The following is a 22,519-nucleotide window of genomic DNA, read 5'->3' as shown; positions in this document are numbered from 1 at the left end:
CCCACCATATCTCTTGATAAAAAAAATCTCTTGCCAGTAACATATTTTTCCATACTTGTGATCCCCCTTTCCATTCTACAATTTGTGGTCTATGTCTCTTGCAATACTTGTTCCACATGTAATTAGACCACATAGTATTAGTGGTCCTGAATTTCAACCATAATTTAGCAAATAAAGCCTTCGAAATATCAAACAATGATCTAAATCTCAATCCTCCTTCTTTTTTTGGTACACAAATATCCTTCCATGCAATCCAATGGGTAGATTTACCCACTTCCTTGAAATTCCATAAGAATTTGGCAAAAATTCTATGGATATCATATATTACACATTTAGGAGGATTAATGATAGACAATAGGTATATTGGAATACTCTGTAAGACATTGTTGATTAAAGTAGCTTTACCCCCAAAAGACAATAATTTTCCTTTCCATAACTGCAGCTTGCTTTGAATCTTTTTTATCATGAAATGCACCTTCTTTTTGTTATGATGGCCAATAGGGCAGCCCAAATACATCAAGGGAAAGCTTCCATTTGTGAAACCAGTGACCTCTTCCACTAATTGATTAGAAGCTACTGTTGCTTTACTATACAAATAAAAGGAACTCTTCTCCTTGTTGATCAACTGTCCTGACTACTCTTCATATTTCCTCAATACCTCCATTATAAGCTGTAAGGATCTTTTATCTGCAGCTGCAAAAATAATTGTATCATCTGCATATGCCAAATGATTCAATTTATCACTCCATTTAGGTAATCCATAACTTTTATATTCATATTTATCAAATAAATGATTCATAACCCTGGATAACACTTCTGCAGATAAAATAAATAGAGCAGGAGATAAAGGATCTCTTTGCTTAACCCCTTTAGTAGAATGGAAAAAACCATGACTTTGGCCATTAATTAGCACCGAGTAGCAGTTGTTAGCAATCAGTCTCCAAATCATGTCAAGCATCTTTGCATCAAATCCCATTTTCTCCAATACCCTGATTAAGAACCTCCACTCTACTCTGTCTACCCCTTAGCCTTATATCAGAAATCACCTCCTGGGCCAATAACACATTTTCTGAAATATTTCTGCCTTTAACAAAACCAGATTGGTTTTTTGATATTAATTTTGGAAGAAAACTTTCAATTCTATCATGAACAAGCCTAGAGATGACTTTATTCAGAGAATTGCTCACACTAATTGGCCTAAGATCTGAAAAGGAATGAATAATGTCCTTTTTAGGTATTAGGACCAAATTAGTATGTGTAACAGATTTAGGCAAAGTAGCACCCTGAAAGAAAGCATGAATCATTTGTATTATATCAGGACCTACAATATCCCAACAACTTTGATAGAAACTCCCATTAAAGCCTTCAGGACCACAAGCACTATCCGTATTCAGTTTAAATACCACCTTTTCAATCTCTACAGCATCAGGCATCTCATTAATCCAAGCGTTTTCTTCCTAAAAGATCTGAGGTTGTATCCATTGTAACAAGGACATCTCCTCATTAGTGACACCACTAGTAAATTGTTTTTCAAAAAAACAAACCCCTTATTTTATGATTTCACATTCAGATTCTGCCCATGAACCATATGCTTTTAATATTCTTCTCCATGCAAGCCTTCTTCTTCTCCCCTTAACTAGGGAATGAAAGAATTTTGTGTTCTTGTCTCCTTCTTCAAACCATTGCATACTAGCCTTCTGCCTCCAAAACTCTTCTTCGTAGTGAAGGTACAATTTTAATTCTGCATGTGCTTGTTGCAAGATAGATCTATTATCAGGTGAAGGATCTTCCTGAAATGGGAGCTCCTTAATCTTCACAATCTCTTCTCTAATAGCTATTTGTTTAAAAATATCCCCAAACTTCTCTCTACTTCATTTGGACAAAGCTCTTTTGGTCCTTTTCTATTTCTGTTTCAGCTGGATGAAAATGTCATCAGAATTTTCAGCCACCCAATTTTGCTGGACAATTGCTTTGAAATCTTCCCTTTCAATCCAAAATTTCAGAAATTTGAAAGGCTTAGCTATATGAGTATTGCCCACCCCACATGAAAGAAGTAATGGTGCATGATCAGAGCCTGTTCTAGCAGGATGTTGTACACCAATATTGCCATACATGTCGAAGTAATGATTGATTAACAACAATCCTATCTAATATCTTGAAAATACATTCTTCATCCACCCTTCCATTCCACCAGGTAAAAGGATTTCCAGAGAAGTTGATATCAAAGAGATCACATGAATGGATACAGATGGCAAAATCCTCATATTCAAAAAATAAGATACTAACTTATCAGCTTAATTCAAATAACAATTATAAAGAACTAACTCCTAAATATAAGTCAAATAAGACTCTAATAACATAATTTAAAAATCCTAAAAATAGCTAACTGTTTTATTTCTGCAATATCCTGAGACATATTCTCAACACTCCTTCTTGGATTAGGAATTGTAGATTGTAGTCTCATCTGAAATTGACCTTATGAACAAATCTGCTAATTCATCCTTTGTCTTGCAAAGCTTGTGTGCATCTTATGTTGGATTAAATGAGAAGCTCTTACCTCTCATTTCAACTTGTAAAATATCTTGCTTAGTAAAATCAAAAATTCGATAGTATTTGTCACCAAATAATAATTTAAATCTTTTTTCTATTAACTGACCAACACTAAACAAACTTTTATCAATATCAGGCACATAAAGAACCTCTGAAATTATTTTTGTACCTAAATTTGTTTTAATTGAAACAAACCCTTTTCCTTTTGCAGGAATACAATCACCATTCCCAATTCTGACATTCTTATTTTCCATAGGAATGAACTCTTTAAAAAGATTTCTTTCATATGTCATGTTGTTTGTACAACCACTATCAATCATCCAAAAATCAGATTTTTTGGTTGAAAAATAATTTGCCACAAATAAGTGGTCTTCTTCTTCACTAGTGACTTGGGCAACTGTTTCATCTTTTTGAAATTTGCTTTTGCAAATCACAGTTTCATGACCAAGTTGTTTGCAGTTCTTGCACTGTGCATCTGGTCTTTTCCAACATTTATATGGAGGATGTCCATTTTTTTCACAGTGCTGACAAGGTGGATAATTTTTTAAAAATTTACCCTTGCTTTGAGTTTTGAGGCTAGCTACTAATGCTCCTTCAACCATGCCATCTTGCCTCATAAGTCTCCTTTGTTCCTGAGCCTTGTTGGCAATACCAAGCAATCTGTCAGAGTATTCTTTGACTGTTTCTGACTCTTTCATTCTCTGCAATTCGAATTCCCTCATTAAATTTAATACCTTCATTCCTCGTATTCTTTCATCTCCAGCATATTCTTTCTTCAAATAATTCCAAATATCTTTTGGTGATGTGAGAGTCATGATTTTCGTGAAAACAATTGTTGAAACAACAACAAACAAAGTTGCTTTTGCCTTCGACTTAATGATTTTCTTTTCTTTGTGACTCTTGATCTGCGCCACGGTGGGATTATTTGGCAGTGGATTAATTTCATAATCCTCTTCCACGGCTTCCCAAAGATCAAGAGTCTCCAAGTAAGTTTCCATTCTCACAACCCATAATTGATAATTCTCACCATCAAAAATAGGATGAGCCATTTGTGAAAAACTATTTCAGAATCCATTTTTCTACTCACAGGTCCCTCAAGAAGAAGTCTCTGATACCAATTGTTGAAAAAGACCAGATGCACAATGCAATAACTGCAAACAACTTGGTCATGAAACTGTGATTTGCAAAAGCAAATTTCAAAAAGATGAAATAGTTGCCCAAGTCACTACTGATTAAGAAAAAAAAGCTTCTCATTTAATCTAACATAAGATGCACACAAGCCTTGCAAGACAAATGATGAATTAACAGATTTGTTCACAAGGTCAATTTCAGATGAGACTACAATCTACAATTCCTGATCCAAGAAGGAGTGTTGAGATCAAGAGTCACAAGGAAATTAAGTTGATAAGTTAGTATCTTATTTTTCTATTTTTAGTTAGGAATTATATCTATAAATGCAAGTCTCTGGATTATTAATAAAATAATTTCCTTTGATAATACTGTAGTATTTTTTCTCTCAAAGTCTTTCTTTGTTATTTTCTTTATTTCTTTATTAAAAAACCAACAATTGGTATCTAAAGCCTTCTTCTTGAGGGACGTGTGAGTAGAAAAATGGATTCTGAAAATAGTTTTTCACGAATGGCTCCTCCTATTTTTTGATGGTGAGAATTATCAACTATGGACTGTGAGAATGGAAACTTATTTGGAGGCTCTTGATCTTTGGGAAGCCGTGGAAGAGGATTATGAAATTAATCCGCTGCCAAATAATCCCACCGTGGCCCAAATCAAGAGTCACAAGGAAAAGAAAACCATTAAGTCCAAAGCAAAAACAGCTTTTTTTGCTGTTGTTTTGACAATTGTTTTCACGAAAATCATGACTCTCACATCACCAAAAAGATATTTGGAATTATCTGAAGAAAGAATATACTGGAGATGAAAGAATACGAGGAATGAAGGTATTAAATTTAATGAGAGAATTCGAATTGCAGAGAATGAAAGAGTCAGAAACAATTAAAGAATACTTTGACAGATTGATTGGTATTGTCAACAAGATAAGATTACTAGGCACTGAATTTAAAGACACAAAAATTGTTGAAAAAGTTCTTGTTACTGTGCCCGAAAAATATGAAGCATGTATAACTACCTTGGAAAACACACAAGATTTGTTCAAAATTGTGTTGGCAGAATTGTTAAATTCTTTGCAGGCTCAGAAACACAGGAGACTTATGAGGCAAGATTACGTGGTTGAAGAAGCATTAGTAGCCCGCCACAAAACTCAAAGCAAAGGGTAAATTTTTGACAGATCTTGTTGTCTCCGTCCGTGGAATACCTATACAAAATTCGTCCGGCAGAGAAATGCAGAGATTCAAATCGTCTTTCCTTTTACGTCCTTTTGTGCGCAGCCGTCTCTTCATATCTCAATGCAATCGTTATACTACTCTGTCCACTATTGATGACCCAGTAAGCACCTTCACTTTCTTTCCCACTTCCCCCTTTTGATCCTCAAACCAACATTCTTCTTCATTTTCTATTGCTTCAGGTGTTGGTTGAAAGGAAAGGTTCTAATACGACGACTCTTTTACTCAACAGGCCCTCTGTGCTTAATGCTCTCAACTATTTCACTGTCAGTCTCTTACATTCAAATTCTATTCTTCTGAAAACATTTCCAACGTTTTTTTGGACTTATTAAAGGGAGAATGTTGTTGTGAATGACTCAATTGGTATTCTTCCATACAGGTACCTAGGTTATTGCCGCTCTACTCAAGTTGGGAAGATGATCCCCATGTGAGGTGTGTGGTATTGAAGGTAATTTGTTGAAATTTTTTCTCCCTCTATATATTCATCTTGCCATTCAGTGATCCTTTTTTTTCTTTCTGATTTCTGAAAGGGGGAGGGCCGTGCATTTTGTGCTGGCGGTGATGTGATCAATACTTATAATATGATAAAAAAAGGTACAACTTCTATTCCTTCTCACCAGTTTGTATGACACAATCCAGACCTTTTTAGGTCAAACTTTATACAGAAGAGGAGATGTCGGGAATAAATTGTGTGCTTACCGTATTTACAAGGAATGAGTAACTATTGTCATATTAAAAATTTCCTAATTCCTTGACTTTCTTCCTCAAGTTGGGGCGTACATATTGTATTCTCCTAACTTGCCACAAATGACTCAAATCTCTTGTCAATTAAAATGACAATCTACTTGTATATATTTCGCTCTCTCATGAAACAGTGGGTTTGAAGCAATGTATATTCAGCCTGATTGTCATCAATCAGTTGCAGGGGTGCATCTTTTCGCCACCTTAACTCTTTAAAAACTTGTCTTAGCCATATTAGTTACATGTAGCCAAAGCCATTGCTTGGTATTATTCCTTGGTGCTTGTCTAGTTTCTACAACTTGCTTTTTGCTTTTCCAAAATATAATTCCTCCAATTAAACCATCGAAACCTTGGTGGATGGTCCTGAATGAAATCCTGCCAATTTGAGTCAAAATATCCTATAGTATTTGTATGTCCCCTATCCTCATAGAAGACATGTCTAGGTGAACCTTTGATGTAAGTAAGAATGCAAATTACTGCATTTCAATGATTTTCATACGGAGCTCGAGAAACTGGCGAACAACCCTAACAACAATGAGATGTATGGTTGTGTGATTGTAACGTGTACAGGAGATATATTTCCTGTCTTATGCTCTTCACAAATAGTAGTTCATGCATATTTTCTTTTGACTGTTTGAAGAATGTTGATTGTATTGTTGCTTCATTTTTGGTACTTCAGTTTTTAGTTAGAAGCTGTCTATTTAGTTGTGTGCGCAGCCATGGTATATGTATATGTCATGAATCATAATATATTAGATCTTTTAGCTAATTGTTACCCGAATGCTGCTGGGAACCTTCTACAATACTGTAACTAAATTGTGTTAGCTTTTACTTTCACTGATAGATCTTTTTTTGTCCATTGTATTATGCAGGAAACATTGATGAATGCAAAGAACTTTATCAGAAAATATATAGTCTTGCATATGTTATTGGCACATACTTGAAACCACAGGTGAGTGTCTTTTTTGTTTTTCTTTCTCGAGATAATAAATATCAGAATTTTTTGTAGAATTTGGACGTACCTCTTTTCTTACCCTGGGTCGCAAGTTCCAGGTGAGATACTGGTCACCAATAGAACGAATCCCTGTAATCAGCTTGTCACACATCTTTAGCCACCATTATGATCTAGTTGAGATACCATAGTATTGATGTCTTTTATGCCGTGGAACTTAAAACAGGTTGCTGACAACTAAAGAAGAAGTTTTAGTAGGTCTATCCACGCTTCCTATACCAATTTCTCCTCCTTTGTTACCTTTTCTCAATCATGTGAAAAGCTTGGAAAATCTGAGATTCTATGAAGCTGTAGCTGAAATGACATCTGCGTCCAAGGTTCAACTTCGAAAGATACTGCTTCTAAAAGGAAGCAGTCTCTACAAGTGGATAGTTATTTACCTTTTTAACTCCTAGTATAATGGGTCGTGGGATAGCCTTTAAAGAATCTAAATGATTGGTGAGCATAGGTTTTAACCACTTGAATTAGCTTTCATTGTTTACTGCATTGAAAGATCTGGAAGTGCTGACCCTATCTAGTTCTTAAGAAATATGCCTATGAAAGAAGTAATCAGTCTCTTGGTTCCTCTCATTGGCTTCTCCTTCCCACTGTAGTATACACTGGAATAGTGAAAAAATTAGCAGTTTTGCTACTCATTACACTTTCAGTTCCTTCTGACTAAGAAGGCATTAGTGAGTGGAATACATACTTTATTTAGAAATCTAAATTATTTGGTGCAACTCCAAGTGCTCTTAACTCTAGTTATCTTGGCTATTGTACCATATATGTGCTCTACTGTAATCTAATAGGACCATGCAGAGATTCACTTGTTTACCTGTTTAATCTGCTATGTTCCTTTTTCTGATTTTTTTTTCACCAAACCCAAATCTGAATCCGTATTCACTTGTGCATTAGTAAAACTCTATCTCGTCATCTAAAAAAATTATAATTACCCGAAAAATTTTAAAAACTTTTATGTCCAAACTTCCAAACAAATTAATGATTCAACAGTTAACGAATACTTGATTCTCATATAATGATCAGTGGCGGAGCCAGGATTTTCGTCAAGGGTGTTCATACTTTAGGACAAGTAAAAAAATAAACCTTGTTGGTCAGATTATAAAGATTGGCTACAAAATAGTCATACCTCAATTATTGATTTCTACCTAGTGCTCCAAGTTGTTCCTACTCTCTACCTGCTCAATATCAAATTAACCAACTATCCAAAATGAAAATTCTTACAATGGAAACTTACAAAATATCAATGGATAAACTAACGTAGATGAAGTAGGACAAATATATTGACGGATAGTTTCATACACACCAAAATATGTAAAGTGGTAATCACAATTGCACTCGATGACACTTCATCTCTTGAAATGTTCTCATAATACACTCATTAGAAACATCTTTAAATATTTTTTTCTCTACATAAGGCACTATGCAACCATCTAAGAATTCATCATCCATTCGATTTCGCAAGTCATTCTTGATAATATTCATTGCCGAAAAAGCTCTTTCAACTGTAGCAGTGGCAACAGGTAGAAGCAAAGCAAACTTCACTAAAAGAAATACGAGAGAATAGTTTAAATGCTTCTTTGTCTCAGCCAACTTTCTTGAAAGTTCCCAAGTCCACCCAAAATTGGAGAACCTTTCATCAATATCACGAACATCAATAATGTAATAAACAAGTTGATTCTCAAGAGCTCTCATGTTGGACTCATCAAAGTCATCAGGATATAATTCAGCCATTCTCATTATCTTCTTTATGTCAAAACTAGAAAATGAATCAATTGGATTCAAGCAAGATACTCCATTAAGCAAATCACTTGTCACCTCATTGAAACGGTCATTAAGTTCTTGTAGCTGCCAATCAATGATTTTGTAAAACACATCCACACGATAATGGTGCAAAGTAGTACAAATAACTACTTTACGTCGTGATCTCCCAGAATTATCATATGGATCATCAAAATTGGGTAATGAAATGTCATGCTTGATACAAAATGCTTCTACCTTTTCTTTAAGTGCATCCCATCCAATATTTTTTTTAAGAGAGGTTCTCATTCATTATCTCTTAAAGCTTGCAACCTTCTCTTTGCTACCTTTACAAGAATCATGGCATTTGCAATATCTTGCTCCTTTTTCTGTAATGAAACATTAAGATCATTTGTGATTCCTAAAAGATCAGTCATCAAATGCAACAAGGAAATAGTCTCAAACGTTTGACAACTTCTGAGAAATCCCGATGCGCTTGCTCTTTCTTCCAAAGTACTTGCATTTACAACAAAAGTATCAAGTACATCGACAATAGAGTCAAAACTACTAATAAAGTTTCCAAATGACTTGTAATGAGATCCCCAACGAGTATCACCGGTTTTAACAAGACCAAGTTCTTGATTCAACCCTCTACCTGTTTATAGTTCACCCATATCCAATGCCATTCGAAGATACTTTTTTTGAGATTCTTGAAATTATCCACACGTTTAAAAGAAGCTCCCAACACATTCAAAATATTTGAAATTTATAATACAAGTTCACCAACTTGAACACACTTTTTAGAAATCGCAACAAGAGTCAATTAAAGTTGATGAGCAAAACAATGAACATAATGAGCTGATCTCCTTTTTTGTCTAATCAACGTTTTAAGACCTCCTAGCTCACCTTGCATATTGCTTGTCCCATCGTAACATTCCTCACGTACATTAGATAAAGTCAAAGAATGGTGAGCAAGTACATCTACAATTGCTTCCTTTAGAGATAAAGCACTAGTATCTTTAATATGAACAAGTCCAATAAATGTCTCCATCACAAACCCCCTTTTGTCAACATATCTTAAACAAATAACCATTTGCCTTTTGCATGACACATCTCTAGATTCATCAACCAATAAAGCAAAGTAGTCACTATTTATATCCTCTATCATAGCCTTAACTGTTTCAATCTTACACGCAATCACAATATCTTTTTGATGTCATGAGAAGTCATTTTATTATTTTTTGGAGCTTTTTCTAACTCAAAAGGTTTAATTGCATCACATCTAGCAGCATACCAAGAAAGAACTTCAAGAAAATTACCCTTGTTCAATGACGATTCACTCTCGTCATGACCACGAAACGCAAAACCTTGATTCAAGAGAAGTCTTACCACATTGATTGTATTGTTTAAGCGAACCCGATATTCATGCTTACTTTTATCATCCAACTAGTAAAATGCGGCTTGAATGGATTGTTGTTCTCGCATGAGATCTTCACACTATTTTGGATTGATTATGAATGCTATTTGGTGGACCAATATGTGTAGCAAAGCTATCCTTTCTATGCCAATTTGTAAATGCCTTAGTCGAAAATACATTACCACCCCCTTGATTAATGTTTTCTCCTTAAGATAAATAACAAGGTAAACAATAAGCAGCATTCGCACTAATTGGAAATTTTTTGCGAGTCTATATACTAAATATCAATATTTTTGGATATATACTAATTGTTGAACACCCTTGACATAATAAAGGTAGACATCCCAGCGGGTAAGGCTGTGCAAAGCTGCCTCAGTGTTCCGGGTTTGAGCCCGAGTGTAGGCGTTTTGTTTAATTTTTTTTGTTATTCCGATTTTTCTCTTAAATAATGCAAAACTCAGGCTTTTGTGGCTTGGGTTCGAGCCCAGTCTTAAGTGTTTCATTTATTTTATTTTTGTTTCATTTTTCTCTTAAAAAGAGTACAAAAGTGACCTTTTTTAAGTTAAGAAAAACAAAAGGTCTTCTTTTGACTTTTCTTAATTTAAAAAAGAATAGATTCATAGTTATTTGTCTTTTGCTTTTAGTTTTTTGTCTTCTCCTTCTCCCAAAAACCCTTTACAATTTTACTCTTTACCTTTCTCTCTTCTCAATTTTCATACATATTTGCAAGTTTTAAGAAATTGGAAGCTTTGATCATTGTATATACCTTCCTCAACCGCCATTGAAGTGTGAAAAAGTATCTCTTAATTCTCCTTTCTCTGTTAGGGATGCTCTTGAAAGTTGGAGTTCACGGGATGTTGAGAAAGCCATCAAGAGTATGTCGATGATGATCCCTGGTGTTATCTTTTGGTGTTTATGGACAGAGAGGAACAAAAGATGTTTTGATGGAATTTCAACTTCTAGAAATCTTTTGCGAGGCAGATGTCTAGTTAGCCTTTTTAGTTGGTCCAAACTGACCCCTGTAAATAATTTAGAACTCTTCTTGGATTTTGTTAGCTCTATAGCTTAGAAAGAGGCCACAAATCCTTTTTTTGTGAGCTTAACTGATCTATCCTTGTAAAGCTTGCATCTTCTTGATGCCTTGAAATGAATCTACTTACTTCATCAAAAAAAAGTATCTCTTAATTCTTTTTTTCCTTTAGTTTAATTTTTTCTAATCATGTGTTGAAAGACTTGTATATCTTAATTTTTATGTTGAAAGCTACTTTATTTATTCGAGTATCGATCAAGTATTTGGTGTATTGTGGATTGATTTTAATAAGTGTGGTACACTTGACTGCTATTTCAGTTTGGAGTTCAATGAGTTTGGAGAAATATTTTTTTAGAGTACCCAAAACAAGTTTTGGCGCCTCAAAATCAAAATCAACTACGCCGAGATGAAAATGTCAACCAAATAGAAATACCATCTCACTCTTCCCAAAGACAAGAATTTGATGTAAATGATTTAAAGGCTGATCCGGCTGAAAGAACTCCAATTTTGAATTATCATCCAAACCTTCACGATGAGATAAGGAGGGCATACATCATCAAAGGTCCTTGTCAACCTCAAACTCATCAGTTTCCTCAAACTGATTTTTTTTGGAACACCACGTCGTTTTGTTTATATGTGGTTTGATGAATACCGTGATTGGTTGGAATACAATATTAGTGTGGATGTTGCTTATTGTTGACCTTGTTATTTATTTCAAGGAGAAAACATTAATCAAGGTGGTGGTAATGTATTTTCGACTAAGGGATTTACAAATTGGCATAGAAAGGATAGCTTTGCTACACATATTGGTCCACCGAATAGCGTTCATAATCAATCCAAAAGAAAGTGTGAAGATCTCATGTGAGAACAACAATCCATTCAAGCCGCATTTTAATAGTTGGATGATAAAAGTATGCATGAATATCGGGTTCGCTTAAACACTTCAATCGATGTGGTAAGACTTCTCTTGAATCAAGGTTTTGCATTCCGTGGTCATGACGAGAGTGAATCGTCATTGAACAAGGGTAATTTTCTTGAAGTTCTTTCTTGGTATGCTGTTAGATGTGATGCAATTAAACCTTTTGAGTTAGGAAAAGCTCCAAATAATAATAAAATGACTTCTCATGACATCCAAAAAGATATTGTGACTGCGTGTAAGATTGAAACAGTTAAGGCTATAATATAGGATATAAATAGTGACTACTTTGCTTTATTGGTTGATGAATCTAGAGACGTGTCACTCAAAGAGCAAATGACTATTTGTCTAAGATATGTTGACAAAAGGGGGTTTGTGATCGAGGCATTTATTGGACTTGTTCATATTAAAGATACTAGTGCTTTATCTCTAAAGGAAGCAATTGTAGATGTACTTGCTCACCATTCTTTGACTTTATCTAATGTATGTGGGCAATGTTATGATGGGGCAATCAATATGCAAGGTGGTCTTAAAACGTTGATTAGACAAGAAAGTAGAACGACTCATTCTGTTCATTGTTTTGCTCATCAACTTCAATTGACTCTTGTTGCGGTTTCTAAAAAGTGTGTTCAAGTTGGTGAACTAGTATTATTAATTTCAAATATTTTGAATGTGTTGGAAGCTTCTTTTAAACGTGTGGATGATTTTCTAGAATCTCAAAAAAAATATCTTCGAATGACATTGGATATGGGTGAACTAGAAACGGGTAGAGGGTTGATACTCAAGAACTTGGTCTTGTTAAAGCCGGTGATACTCGTTGGGGATCTCAGTACAAGTCATTTGGAAACTTTAATAGTAGCTTTGACTTTATTGTTGATGTACTTGATATTCTTGTTGTAAATGCAAGTACTTTGGAAGAAAGAGTAAGCGCATCGAGATTTCTTAGAAGTTGTCAAACGTTTGAGACTGTTTTCTTGTTGCATTTGATGACTGATCTTTTAGGAATCACAAATGATCTTAATGTTTCATTACAGAAAAATGAGAAGGATATTGCAAATGCCACGATTCTGGTAAAGGTAGCAAAGAGAGGTTGCAAGCTTTAAGAGATAATGAATGGGATCCTCTCTTAAGAATAATATTGGATGAGATTCACTTAAAGAAAAGGTAGAAACATTTTGTAGCAGTCAAGTGTACCACACTTATTAAAATCAATCCACAATACACCAAATACTTGATCGATACTCGAATAAATAAAGTAGCTTTTCAACATAAAAATTAAGATATACAAGTCTTTCAACACATGATTAGAAAAAAATAAACTAAAGGAAAAAAAGAATTAAGAAATACCTTTTCACACTTAAATAGCGGTTGAGGAAGAAATATACAATGATTAAAGCTTCCAATTTCTTAAAACTTGCAAATATGTAAGAAAAATGGAGAAGAGAGAAAGGTAATGTTGTAAAGGGTTTTTGGGAGAAGGAGAAGACAAAAAACTAAAAGGAAAAGACAAATAACTATGAATCTATTCTTTTTTTAAATTAAGAAAAGTCAAAAGAAGACCTTTTGTTTTTCTTAACTTGAAAAAGGTCACTTTTGTACTCTTTTTAAAGAGAAAAACGGAAAAATAAATAAATAAATGAAACGCTCAAGCCTGGGCTCAAACCCAGGCCACAAAAGCCTGAGTTTTGCATTTTTTAAGAGAAAAATCTTAATAACAAAAATAATTAAACAAAACGCCTACACTCGGGTTCGAACCTGGAACACTGAAGCGGCTTTGCACAGCCTTAACCGCTGGGCTGTCTACCTTTATTGTGTCAAGGGTATTCAACAATTAGTACATATCCAAAAATATTGATATTTTGTATAGATACTCGCAAAAAATTTCCGACAAAGGTTGTTCATCTGACCACCCTCGCCAAGTCATAACTCCGCTCCTGGTTTAAACATAAAACACTGATTAATACTATCTTTAGTAGCATGGAGGGAAACATGAGGAGGATAATAAGTCATGTTGAAGTATGTGACCATTTCATCTAAACTATTAAGCTATTAGAGAGAGTAAACCTTTATTTACTTAATTATGTCTTCACATGCCTCCCCACGTGTGAGTCTATTTCTTTTTCATGGCCTAAGCACGTGAAATTGATAGGGCAAAAAACGTATATAACCAAGCCCAAAGTGTTTATAACTTTTGATAGCCCTAAAAATAATTTTACAAAAAATAGCCATAAAATAATGTGGCCATATCAGATTTATGTTTGTTACTTATATATTATGGATAAATATGTTTGGTCTGTGAACATATTTATTCACACGTAAATTTCAAGTGGTGGGGGTGTATGCTGAATTATAGATGTATAAACAAACCATGTAGGATAGATGTATAAATAATGTTGATATGTATAGTTGTCGTAAATATATATGTATAAACTGATGCATGTATAATATATGTACAAATAATACTAATATGTATGGTTGTTGTATAATACATGTATTTTACATGTATAAATTAAGTAGAAAATTAATATTGATATAAACAAACCATGTATAATAGATGTATAAATAATGTTGATATGTATAGTCGTTGTAAATGCATGTCTATAAACTGATGCATGTATAATATATGTATAAACAATACTAATAAGAAATATGAATGGTTGTTGTATAACACATGTATTTTATATATATAAATTGAATAGAAAAGTAATATTGATATTGAGCGATACATACTACCATGTATAAAGGGATATAGATATAAATAAGATTTGTACCTATCCTTATCCTTATAAACACATGATTATAATCAAAATCCTACATTTACTCAAACTATTAGTCTGGCTAATAAAAGTAAATAACTCGTGGAAGCTGATTATAATGGGGTATCAAAATAAAGTATGACTATTTAGAGTTTAAAACTTTGATGGGCTGCTATTTGATTGATATAGGTGGTAGTGAGACTCGAACCTAGGACATTTGCTTGCTCCGATACTGAGTTTCTTGCAATTAAAGGACTCTTATGATTCTCATGTAGGTAGCTCTTCTAAATGGGATCACAATGGTGGTGGAGCTGCAATTTCTATCCCCGGGACATTCCGTATTGCGACTGAAAAGACTGTAATATATCTGTCCTTGTGCAATTTTGTTCTTTTAAGCATCTTTAATTTGCTTTAATGTACCCCTATCAAAACTCAAATAGGGGCAATAATGGTGTGAATACTTGGTGCAAATTCTTCAAACTACTCTGTAAATTAGCACAAAGTTTGACGCACCTTTTGGATAGTAATGCACATCCATACGTAACATGTACCCATAAATGAATAACATAACTTCTGCTGATCCTTGTTATCTGTACCATTAAATTGACCACATTTTAATATATTAAGATTGAATAGCGTTTGACCGTGTCGTATGCTACCTACTGGGAGTGCCTATGTGACTAGTGATAGATGCTTGATTATTTCAACTCCAGATTGTCATTTTTGTGTTGTTGAACAGTAGTCATCATTCTCAATTTTTCAAAATATTTGAGAAAAATCCTCCTTCTGAGTTCTCACTCAAGGTAAAGAGATTTGGAGTTCCTAACAAGGATATACCTTGACAAAGGAAACAAAAATTTCTAACCTATCTTTTCTTCATAGGATCAAAAGAAGACATGTTCCCTGCAGTCCTCTTCATTTGTTCACTTTGCCTCTTAACTCCTCTCTATAAAATGTCACTTGTCATATCATGAATTGAGGTACCTTATGTTGAGCTTTATGCTCAACTATTTTCTTTTTATCTGTAGATAGAAGTTGCAAATCTTATGCCGTAACACCTGTTGGTTTTAACGATGACAATTTTCCTTTGCCCCCCTTTTTATACCAACTTCACTCTCTTTCTTTAATTATCTAATTATGGGTTCATAATTTATATCCACTCCTGTTCATTTGTCATTTTTCGTGCATGCAGTGAAGTTTTTGTTGAAAATGTGTCTCAGGATATTGCAGAAATAAAACAGTTAGCTATTTTTAGGGTTTTTAAATTATGTTATTAGAGTCCTATTTGACTTATATTTAGGAGTTAGTTCTTTTTATTTGTTATTTGAATTAAACTGATAAGTTAGTATCTTATTTTTCTATTTTTAGTTAGGAATTATATCTATAAATGCAAGTCTCTGGATTATTAATAAAATAATTCCCTTTGATAATACTGCAGTATTTTTTCTCTCAAAGTCTTTCTCTGTTATTTTCTTAATTTCTTTATTAGAAAAACCAATAATTGGTATCTAGAGTCTTCTTCTTGAGGGACCTGTGAGTAGAAAAATGGATTCTGAAAATAAAGATGCACACAAGCCTTGCAAGACAAATGATGAATTAACAGATTTGTTCACAAGGTCAATTTCAGATGAGACTACAATCTACAATTCCTGATCCAAGAAGGAGTGTTGAGATCAAGAGTCACAAGGAAATTAAGTTGATAAGTTAGTATCTTATTTTTCTATTTTTAGTTAGGAATTATATCTATAAATGCAAGTTTCTGGATTATTAATAAAATAATTTCCTTTGATAATATTGTAGTATTTTTTCTCTCAAAGTCTTTCTCTGTTATTTTCTTAATTTCTTTATTAGAAAAACCAATAATTGGTATCTAGAGTCTTCTTCTTGAGGGACCTGTGAGTAGAAAAATGGATTCTGAAAATAGTTTTTCACGAATGGCTCCTCCTATTTTTGATGGTGAGAATTATCAACTATGGACTGTGAGAATGGAAACTTACTTGGAGGCTCTTGATCTTTGGGAAGCCGTGGAAGAGGATTATGAAATTAATCCGCTGCCAAATAATCCCACCGTGGCCCAAATCAAGAGTCACAAGGAAAAGAAAACCATTAAGTCCAAAGCAAAAGCAACTTTTTTTGCTGTTTCGACAATTGTTTTCACGAAAATCATGACTCTCACATCACCAAAAGATATTTGGAATTATCTGAAGAAAGAATATGCTCGAGATGAAAGAATACGAGGAATGAAGGTATTAAATTTAATGAGGGAATTCGAATTGCAGAGAATGAAAGAGTCAGAAACAGTCAAGGAATACTCTGACAGATTGCTTGGTATTGTCAACAAGGTAAGATTACTAGGTACTGAATTTAAAGACACAAGAATTGTTGAAAAAGTTCTTGTTACCGTGCCCTAAAGATATGAAGCATGTATAATTACCTTGGAAAACACACAAGATCTGTCCAAAATTACCTTGACAGAATTGTTAAATTCTTTGCAGGCTCAGGAACAAAGGAGACTTATGAGGCAAGATGACATGGTTGAAAGGGAGCAATTTAGTAGCCAGCCAACAAAACTCAAAGCAAAGGTAAATTTTGAAAATTACCCACCTTGTCAGCATTGTGGAAAAATGGACATCCTCCATATAAATGTTGGAAAAGACCAGATGCACAGTGCAAGAACTGCAAACAACTTGGTCATGAAGCAGTGATTTGCAAAAGCAAATTTCAAAAAGATGAAACAGTTTCCCAAGTCACTATTGAAGAAGAAGAAGAAGACCACTTATTTGTGGCAACTTGTTTTTCAACCAAAAAATCTGATTTTTGGATGATTGATAGTGGTTGTACAAACCACATGACATATGAAAGAAATCTTTTTAAAGAGTTCATTCCTATGGAAAATAAGAAAGTTAGAATTGGGAATGATGATTGTATTCCTACAAAAGGAAAAGGGTCTGTTTCAATTAAAACAAATTCAGATACAAAAATAATTCCAGATGTTCTTTATGTGCCTAATATTGATATAAGTTTGTTTAGTGTTGGTCAGTTAATAGAAAAAGGATTTAAATTATTATTTGGAGACAAATATTGTCGAATCTTTGATTCTACTAAGCAAGAGATTTTACAAGTTGAAATGAGAGGTAAGAGCTTCTCATTTAATCCAACATAAGATGCACACAAGCCTTGCAAGACAAAGGATGAATTAGCAGATTTGTTCACAAGGTCAATTTCAGATGAGACTACAATCTACAATTCTTGATCCAAGGAGTGTTGAAAATATATCTCAGGATAAAGTTTATATGGAAAGTCAAAATTCCTTATAAAGTTTCTTGCTTCACTTGGCTTGTGGCCAAACAAGCTGTTTTTTAACTCAAGAAAACCTCATGAAAAGGGGGATACATCTAAGTCCTAGGTGTTTTTTTTGTGAAGAAAAGGCTGAGACCGTAACCCACCTTTTTATACATTGCAGGATTACCCTTCAACTATGGGAAATGTTTCTAAGTAAGAAGGGCCTGAACTGGGTAATGCCAAGGAAAATAGATCAGACTTTGAAGATCTGGAGCAGTTATGCTAACCTGACCATAAGGATAGGTGGAAAATTATACCAGCTTGCATCTGGTGGGCTGCTTGGACAGAAAGAAACCTCAGGTGCCATCAAAACAAGAGCAACAATATCCAGAAGATGAAGATGAAGTGCTTAGTTTTGTTTCATTTTTGGTGTAAACAAGAGTATAGGGAAGATCTAGAATCAAGTATAGATGTCTTAGGATCATTGTAAATTTTTGTTAAAAGGGTTGAAGATCTTCTAGATACTCCTCCTCAATTGTAATTAGGAAACCTGTAACTTGTTGTGGCAGGTTTTTGTTTTTGTGGAAATAGAATACAAGTTGTTACCTTCTCAAAAAAAAAAAAAAAATGTCTCAGGATATTGCAGAAATAAAACAATTAGCTATTTTTAGGGTTTTTAAATTATGTTATTCGAGTCTTATTTGACTTATATTTAGGAGTTAGTTCTTTTTATTTGTTATTTGAATTAAACTGATAAGTTAGTATCTTATTTTTCTATTTTTAGTTAGGAATTATATCTATAAATGCAAGTCTCTAGATTATTAATAAAATAATACCCTTTGATAATACTGCAGTATTTTTTCTCTCAAAGTCTTTCTCTATTATTTTCGCAATTTCCTTATTAAAAAAACCAACAGTTTTGTTCATGATAGGCTTTAACACAAATTTTCCCGGCTTAACCTTTGGACTTCTTCATTCGAACCAGAGTTCTCGGGTTATTGATCCAACTTGTGATTTTTCATATTGATATTCTTTTGTGACATATTGCGTAAACATGATATTTACTTGATCTGAAAGTCTAAAGAGGTCTACTAAATTTGGACTGTGGAATAGGTGGTAGTTAAAGTGAATGTATTGGGCTTTATCCTTGCAAAAAACACTTGAAGTGGTTCCTTATATAGCTTCCTTTAAGAACTTCTGGTTAATTAAAATATTGCTATGATAACTGCAGGTTTTTGCCAATCCTGAAACATTGATTGGTTTCCATCCAGATGCTGGTGCATCCTTTTACCTCTCAAACCTACCTGGTTATTTAGGTAAAGCTGTGGCAAATTCCAATTGATTGGGCAAGTATAGTCATATTGTTGATGTTATGTAGAGATTCAAATGGTGTTAAATTGATTAGCAGCTAGTTATCAGGAATCAACTCAGTTAACAAACTGAAAAGCTAATGCCTAAATCGTCTTCTTTGGACATTTTCTAGTAATCTTAGTGGAAAACTACACCACACTGTCAAATCCGCATTGGAGTTTCACTTTTCTGTTGGAGAGGTGTGCTTACCCTCAATCAGGGAATAAGGGAATAACGGATTGAGACATCTTTTTGCTGCGTTGTTTCATTTTTGTTGTCAGTTGCTCTCATGAAGCCTTTCTGTGGGAAGCACAAGCATGCAAACAAAGCTGTCAGACTTGTCTTACATATGCCTAAGTACATGTTCTGGACATTTTTTCCAACATTATGACTCTTATGTCCGTTTGTTTAAAGAAAAAGAATTGATCAGTCGATATTCCTCAGTTGTCCTCATCTGAGTCACAATTTTGGACACAAAATATTGAAAAAATTGGAGTGAAACAAAATTTGTGTGTGAAAAACAAAAAAGCCTGTGTTGTGAATGTTGAAAAGAGTGAAAGTTGGGATGGCATTCTAGCGATGCTATGCTCGTTGGCACAAAGAATCGGAGGAGGAGGAGGAGGTAATGAAAGGGGGTGGGGTGCTGGTCATATTTTCACGACCTGATTTCTCAAGTCATGATGACACCTACTAAACCCCACCAGTAGGTAAGCCTAACCCTTAGCCCGGAGCCATAAGCAATGGGCTACCAAGCGGAACTCAAAAACAAGAAGCATAAAGCTTAAAACAAAGCGAAGAAAGGGTAAAATCAGATATGTAATACAAAGCCAAGACCTGACATCGGTCAGTAATTGAGCATCTAATCAAAATAAGAGTACAAGGCTTTTACAATTCTAATGAGTACTGGTTATCTCTGAATACAACATAAAGACTAAGCCTAGCCAAAACAAATGGAAACCGACAACTTCGAACGCCAGGAGCTTACCCTAGTCTCTGAACTCCAAGCTGCTCCGCACGACTCCAAATCAACGGTGAGAACTCAAACTATGATCTGCAGGGAACAAAAGTGTAGCATGAGTACCAAAAATAGTACTCAGTAGGCATTGGTCGACTGAGCTCAAAGATAACACAAGTATAAGCAACAAGTAATAAGAAAATCACAGCACAAATAACTAAACATGAGATAATATGATATACAAGCAATAAGGAACAAAAGTAGGACATAAGAAATAAGGAACCGAGTCAAGAACGTACCTAGAATGCAAGCCAACAACCTAGTCACAAGCAACTAAGATACAAAGTCAACTACCCAGGGTCAGGAGGACTAGCAACCACAATTCTAAAACCAAAACCTATCAGCTAGCAGACCAATAACAACAAAGAACAAAATAAAGTCAAACAATAACCTAATCGGACCCCATAAGCCTAGAAGTTACAAACAACAAACATAACCCAACCGACCCCCATAAATCGGAGGGTGCAATCAACAAACAAGTATACTGGTTATTGGCAAATGTATATGCATAGTATGTAGTAGGACCATTTGTGACCATTAGTAACCAAGTGTACAAACCTACCTCCCTGCCGTGCGGGTGAGGTAGGACCCATGCAACTCCCTTATTCGATAGTGTGGTACTCATGGTAAGAGGGGTCTATAAGGGACTCGGGAAGTCCATATTCACTGCCTGAGCCCGAATCCAGGTCTTACAACAAATTAACTACATAGAGGATAAGACCAGACCTTGAATTTGCAAATAGTAGGAATCAACTTCGTCGTGGTATCGGAGGAGTGAGTAACCAAAGCCATGCAGGAAAGGGCATCGACGCACCGGCTAGTCAAGTAAAAACTGAGCACATCCTAGATGCCTCTAATGTCTAAAGTAGAAGAGAAGCACATCAATGACGCCCCATAAGTCTCAAAATCAGTAAATCCAGTGATCCAGGTGGTACGACTCCCGTTAAAACCAGTTTAGAATAGAATTTGAGTGAAAACAACATTCTTCCATGAATGATAATGATGAACCAACGCATGAGCCCGGACTGTACCACAAAACAAGTGAGAATGAACAACCAATGCAATGCATACCATCACCAACATTCAAACAAGACTCTAGCAATCAAATAAATATAAGTCCAACCAACCACGTTACCAAGGCGGAGAGTACTAACCTGAGATCCAACTGGTCCTCGAACACGGCCTTGGGCCCAATAATATAATCATAGCTCAATACTCAAACAAGCCTAGCGCTAATCAACAAGCGAAGGAATAAAGAGGAGCTTTGATGAGTCCACAAATTGGACTCATTTAGGGCTTTATTTTATTAGAAATAGTGTCCTCAAATGCTTATTTTATCTCAATATCTGATGAAAACTCTTAAGTTTCAGGTATTTGAAGTTTTAGTGAAAGCATGGACACTTACGTGCAAAAAGGAACAAAAAGGCTGAAAAGAACGAAGAAACTGAAGCCTGAGCTTCGCCAAGTGTGCTTGGCGAGTCGCCGAAGGGACATACTCCGCCCTTTGTTCCAGTACACGAAGCCCTGAAGGAAGAGGATCAAAAAGGCGACGAAAGGAGCAGCCGGTGTGTCGCCGAACAGTTCCGCGAAGCAGGGATATACCGCCCAATGATCCAGGACACAAACATGCTGAAGGCAAAGCACAAAAGGCAATGAACCAGAAGAAGGGCGAATCGCCGAGTTGATCGGCGATTTCGACTAATGTCGTCGAATGACCCTCTGCTGCACAAATTTTTGAATACTATAAATACTCGTTGAGAGTTATAGCTTAGTATCAAATTTTAGTATCATAATATTTTTTAGTGTGAAGCAATTATTATAATTTTAGTACTTTTTCTCCAAGTTTGAGAGGGTTTTGAAACTTGAAGAAGAAGAGGGTTTCATCTCCAAGTATTAAGAGGGTTTCATCTTCTAGATTTGGAGTTGGGTCTCTTGGATTCTTCATTCTTGGCCTGTAACAAGACTTAAATCTTCATACCCATTTGTATGCAAGCTCATTTAGGTATAAATTTCTATCTCTTGATGTGTGGCTAAAACCCCCAATTCTTGGGGTGTTATTTAGCAAATATGTGTTGACATTATTGTTGGGTCTTCCTTGCTGATAGGTTAGATGTATTTTAATGGTGATTTCACCTAGCGGTTGTGGTTTAATTTAATGGGTTTGTAGTTGCAAATACAAAACCACCCATGTGTTTTTGGCTTGCTCGAGAGAGAGGTTGCGAAAGCAAGATCGCTAGACTGATGGCCTAAGGAGTGGGTCGACATGACTTCAGCCCGAGAGGGTGTACCCTAGTTTAATATCCTAACACTCAGCTCGAGAGAGTGAGTGGGGTAAGGCGTAGGCTGACCTTCATGT

The 22,519-nt window shown here is 34.9% G+C and overlaps 1 protein-coding gene and 1 pseudogene across 1 annotated transcript; one reads left to right on the top strand and one right to left on the bottom strand.

Annotated features, from left to right (window-relative positions):
• Positions 1-1,901: 1,901 nt before the first annotated feature.
• LOC107059619 (uncharacterized) lies at positions 1,902-3,599 on the bottom strand. Its single transcript, XM_015306328.1, has 2 exons — positions 2,657-3,599; positions 1,902-2,074 (listed from the first exon to the last, which is right to left on the bottom strand). Exons 1-2 carry the CDS (start codon positions 3,597-3,599, stop codon positions 1,902-1,904), a joined length of 1,116 nt encoding a protein of 371 aa, XP_015161814.1.
• Positions 3,600-4,714: 1,115 nt separating this feature from the next.
• LOC102597598 (3-hydroxyisobutyryl-CoA hydrolase-like protein 1, mitochondrial) overlaps positions 4,715-22,519 on the top strand; it is a 31,705-nt pseudogene continuing 13,900 nt past the window's right edge.

The sequence above is a fragment of the Solanum tuberosum genome, unplaced genomic scaffold (assembly GCF_000226075.1).
Source record: "Solanum tuberosum cultivar DM 1-3 516 R44 unplaced genomic scaffold, SolTub_3.0 scf00028, whole genome shotgun sequence".
In the NCBI taxonomy this organism is placed as follows: Eukaryota; Viridiplantae; Streptophyta; class Magnoliopsida; order Solanales; family Solanaceae; genus Solanum; species Solanum tuberosum.
The sequence above is the reverse complement of the archived record's forward strand: the minus strand, read 5'-3'. Positions and strand labels throughout refer to the sequence as shown.

Bases quoted from the DNA above. Each gene is read 5' to 3' on its own strand.
- LOC107059619 (XM_015306328.1), bottom strand. From the start codon at position 3,599: ATGGCTCATCCTATTTTTGATGGTGAGAATTATCAATTATGGGTTGTG. The intron at 2,075-2,656 runs GTCAGTTAATAG...CTGCTAGAACAG, and splicing joins TAAAAGTTTGTTTAGTGTTG to GCTCTGATCATGCACCATTA.